Source organism: Triticum aestivum, chromosome 2A (genome assembly GCF_018294505.1).
Source record: "Triticum aestivum cultivar Chinese Spring chromosome 2A, IWGSC CS RefSeq v2.1, whole genome shotgun sequence".
Classification (NCBI taxonomy): Eukaryota; Viridiplantae; Streptophyta; class Magnoliopsida; order Poales; family Poaceae; genus Triticum; species Triticum aestivum.
Window position 1 is genome coordinate 14,171,065 of NC_057797.1, and position 4,070 is coordinate 14,175,134.

Sequence of the window (4,070 nt, forward strand, 5' to 3'; positions counted from 1 at the left end):
GACGATGTCGATGGGGCAAGAACATGGGCGGTGCTCTTGTTTTTTATCACCGCACTCTGTTCACAAATGATCCCCGCTGAGGAAAAAGTTATGACACGGAAGAAAAACATCTCTCCACATACCCGATGTTAACTGGTCCGTTTAAACCCACTAATAATCTACTTCCTCCGTTCCTAAATATAAGTCTTTTTAGAGATTCCATCAAGTGACTACATACGGAGCAAAATGAGTGAATCTACACTCTAAAATATGTCTACATACATCCGTATGTTGCATTCTGTTTGAAATGTCTAAAAAGACTTATATTTAGGAACGAGGGAGTAACAGTTAAAATATTTGTTTTTTAAAATAAAATATAAAACTCTAATTAAACGGGACTTGCGGAGGCCGCTTATTTGGCATTTAGTACATCTCTACCGACGACTACTTGACTTGGCCGGCCAAAATCCCCAACCCCCTTCTTCCTCAATCCCCTTCTCTGCTCTGCTCCCGCCATCTCCAAATCCCCCCAAACCTTCCGCTGTAGAATCCACGCAAGAGAGCGTGGTACGACCCACGCAAGGGAGAGAGACAGAACCAGCCAGCCAGCGCTCGAGCAAGCAAGGTGGGGCCAGCCAAGCCATGGCGGAGCTGGCGGTGGGGCTGGCCAAGTCGGTGGTGGAGGGGACGCTGAGCAAGGCGCACGCGGTGTTGCAGGAGGAGGCCAAGCTTCCCTGCATGCGCCTTCCTCAGCGCGCGCCGCGACCTCGTCTTCATCTTCATCACCGGGGGAGTTCAAGATGATGCGCTCCTTCCTTCCTCAACGTCCGTCGCCAACAAGGAGCGCGTCGAGAACGCCGTGGTGCGCCGACGTGAGCGCCAGGAACGCGCGCTACAGCCTCAACTCTGTTTGCTTACGAGCCTTTAGTCACCTCAACCGTCCTTTTTCTCACATTGCTGCCAAAAGTGCAAGCAAAACATAGCTGTTTAGTCTTGTGTATTGTTAATCTGTCTTTGCTGTCTCTTGTAAGAAAAAATCTGTTTTGCTCTGGCATATGGAGAACTTGTAGCAACCCATAATTTATGTAAATCTGTTTTTGCTCTGGTAAATTAGGAGTCACACCAACGCTTCTTAAATCATCAGAAATGGCTACTAGTGCTAGCGGAGGTAGAACTGAAGAGAACAAGCCGAGCATTTTGAGCACATTACCCAAGCATCTGCCATTAGACTTTCTGAAGAGTATCACAGATCAGTTCTCAGAGAAGTGTATAATTGGTGAAGGCGCTTTTGGAACCGTTTATAAGGTATATTGTTGTGCCTTAACAGTTTCCGTCTTTTCAGAAGTTGCTGAAAGAGTCTGGGGTTGAACAGGGAACAGCGCCAGATGGGGAAACCATTGCTACGGTAGATATATACAGAGACTTCAGCATCACGCGCTTTCCCCAAAGGAACCCTTTTTATTCTACTGTATGTACTTATATGAGATTCCACGCGGAGAAGAAAACTTTATAAAAGAGAGTGGAGTCAAGTCAACGTCTGCGCAACCAGCAGCAACGCGTCTACCTCCATTATTAAAAAGGTTGCCTGCTGCAGCTTGATGGATGGGATCCTCATCCTCATCATTTCATCTTCGACGCCGACGAGCAAACAACTCTGCTCCTCCATCGTCGCCTTGCGTTCCTTCCTCCTCCAGGTCAGTTGCACTACTCCATCTTGCTTAATTCGTTGCCACTTCTCCTTCCACCGATGATATCGACAGTTCCGGTCTTTCCTCTTTCTGAACAAGTTAAATTGGGTTCGGCAGCAGTTGAAACACTCGATTCCATCAAGTATTTCTTCTCACGACGACGAAGAAGGAGAAGAAGAAGAACAAGAAGAAGAAGAAGAAGAAGAAGAAGAAGAAGAAGAAGAAGAAGAAGAAGAACGTCCAACAAGGCTTGATGGGGGACTACAACGGTATGGAAGATTTCACACTCCATCTGATTGAAAGCATCACAGACAAATTTTCAGATGATAGAATAGTTGGCAGCGGCGGGTACGGACATGTTTACAAGGTATGGATAATACATACACTTTATATATATGTACCGCTCAAACCAACACTAAATTGCTATTGTTCTTACAAGGCTGACCATCATGCTGACGAGTGATTTTAAACAGGCGGAGCACAACGGGAAAGAGATTGCCGTGAAGAAACTTCATCCCTTTCAAGGACTTGATGACAAGCAATTCCATAGTGAAGTCCGTAACCTTATCAAGATCCGCCACAAGAATGTCGTACAGTTGATTGGATACTGCTATGAATCACGGAATAAATACATCGAGCACAATAAAGAGCTCGTTTTCGCGAGAACGACGGAGCGAGTCATCTGCTTTGAATATATGGAGGGAGGAAGCCTCGATAAATACATTACAGGTAAGTTTTAAGATATTACTACTGACAATGGGCTGGCTCGAAATAATTGTTCCCATTGCCAAGCTAAATAATTGAGTGGCTTACTCATCGAACACGCCAATTGACCTGTTCTGTTTTCCTTTTGTTGTTGTTTTAATTGCAGATGAACCTTGTGGGCTTGGCTGGTCTACATGTTACGACATAATTAAAGGCACCTGCGAGGGCTTAAACCACCTTCATACTGTGCAGGCGACACCAATTTGCCACTTGGACTTGAAACCTGGTAATATATTGCTGGATAAGAGCATGATGCCCAAAATTGGAGATCTTGGCTTGTCAAAACTTGTTGCTTCCACTGAAACACATAAAACAGAGATGCTCAAAGGAACAAAGTAAGTATCTTTTTTTTAACGAAAAGGAACGCAGTTTATTTAGCTGCAGGATCAAAGGAACACGTTCTACTATAGCTGGAGGCTATAATTACGTTTGTACTTCTGTAAACCGAAGATTTGTATGCATTCGCACTGACCGTTCTACCAATCTGTCATTGAGATTGAAGTGTATGCTATCATGCAGAGGGTATATGCCACCAGAATACATTGACAGTGGCCGTATATCAAAGAAGTTTGACGTCTTCAGTCTGGGAGTTATAATACTAAGGATGATGGCTGGGAATAAGGGCTACTTCAGTTGTTCTAACACGCCACCCAAACAGTTCATTGACCTTGTAAGACAAAATTCAATACGTATCTGTACCATCAACAATAACATATGTCTTTTCCACACCGTGTTGCATACAAATGTGCATTACTTACTAAGTTTTGCAAAAAATAAAGGTACTTTCTTGATTTATATTTCACATGCAGGTAAGTGAAAACTGGAAGGAAAGGTTGCAGGCAGTGTCGCAGGATTCGTCATACGAGATGGACATACTTCGAGTGCGTAAATGCGTTGATATAGCTCTAAGATGTGTGGACACTGACCGAAAGAAAAGGCCTACTATCCAGGATATTGTCCGTCAAGTGGAGGAACTAGAAGCCAATATTGAAAAAATGATGTCAGCACCTTCTCCTGAGTCAAAAGATCTAACTTTCCAGGTATGCACTTTCTTTTGCGATGCTCTGTTTTGCAATACTCTGTTTTCCAATACTCTTTCGCCCGTTACCGTTAGATTTCCGCTCAGGTAATAGTTTTTCTATTTGTTTTTGCTTTAGGTCCGGCCATGCTAATCTCTTCCTCCTTGCAGAGAAGCTGTGATACCAATGTTCTATCTGTGGATCCAACCCTGGAGCTGCGGTTCGTCTTGGAGGCCAGGAAGGAGACGTCATGCTGCCTGCAGCTAATCAACAAAACAGACAGCTTCATCGCATTCAACATAAAGATTAACCAGCACAAGTACCGTGTGCGGCCAAGCCAAGGGACCATGCGACCGTGCTCCTGGCGTTATGTCATCGTGACGCTGCAAAAGCAGGAGCCGGAGCTGCTCAACATGAGGTGCCGCGACATGCTCTTCGTACAGAGCATCAGCGTCACCCAAGACTTGGCATCAAAGGATGATGAGATTGATTATCAAGAATTGTTCGAGAAGCCCATGCCGGATAAGGTGGTTGATGTGGTGAAGCTGCCGATCGTTTATGTTGCACTGGACCAATAGTCTCATCCACCAAAACTCTTTGAGGTTGTTAAAATCCAAAA

General features: G+C 44.6%; 1 protein-coding gene across 1 annotated transcript; it reads left to right on the plus strand.

Annotated features, from left to right (window-relative positions):
- Positions 1 to 1,904: 1,904 nt before the first annotated feature.
- On the plus strand, positions 1,905 to 4,070 carry LOC123186987 (cysteine-rich receptor-like protein kinase 45; the record flags this gene model as incomplete). Its single annotated transcript, XM_044598732.1, is given in 6 exon segments — positions 1,905 to 2,034; positions 2,141 to 2,396; positions 2,539 to 2,767; positions 2,952 to 3,102; positions 3,242 to 3,472; positions 3,622 to 4,070. Coding segments are annotated over 6 exon segments (1,389 nt in total). The 3' UTR covers positions 4,030 to 4,070.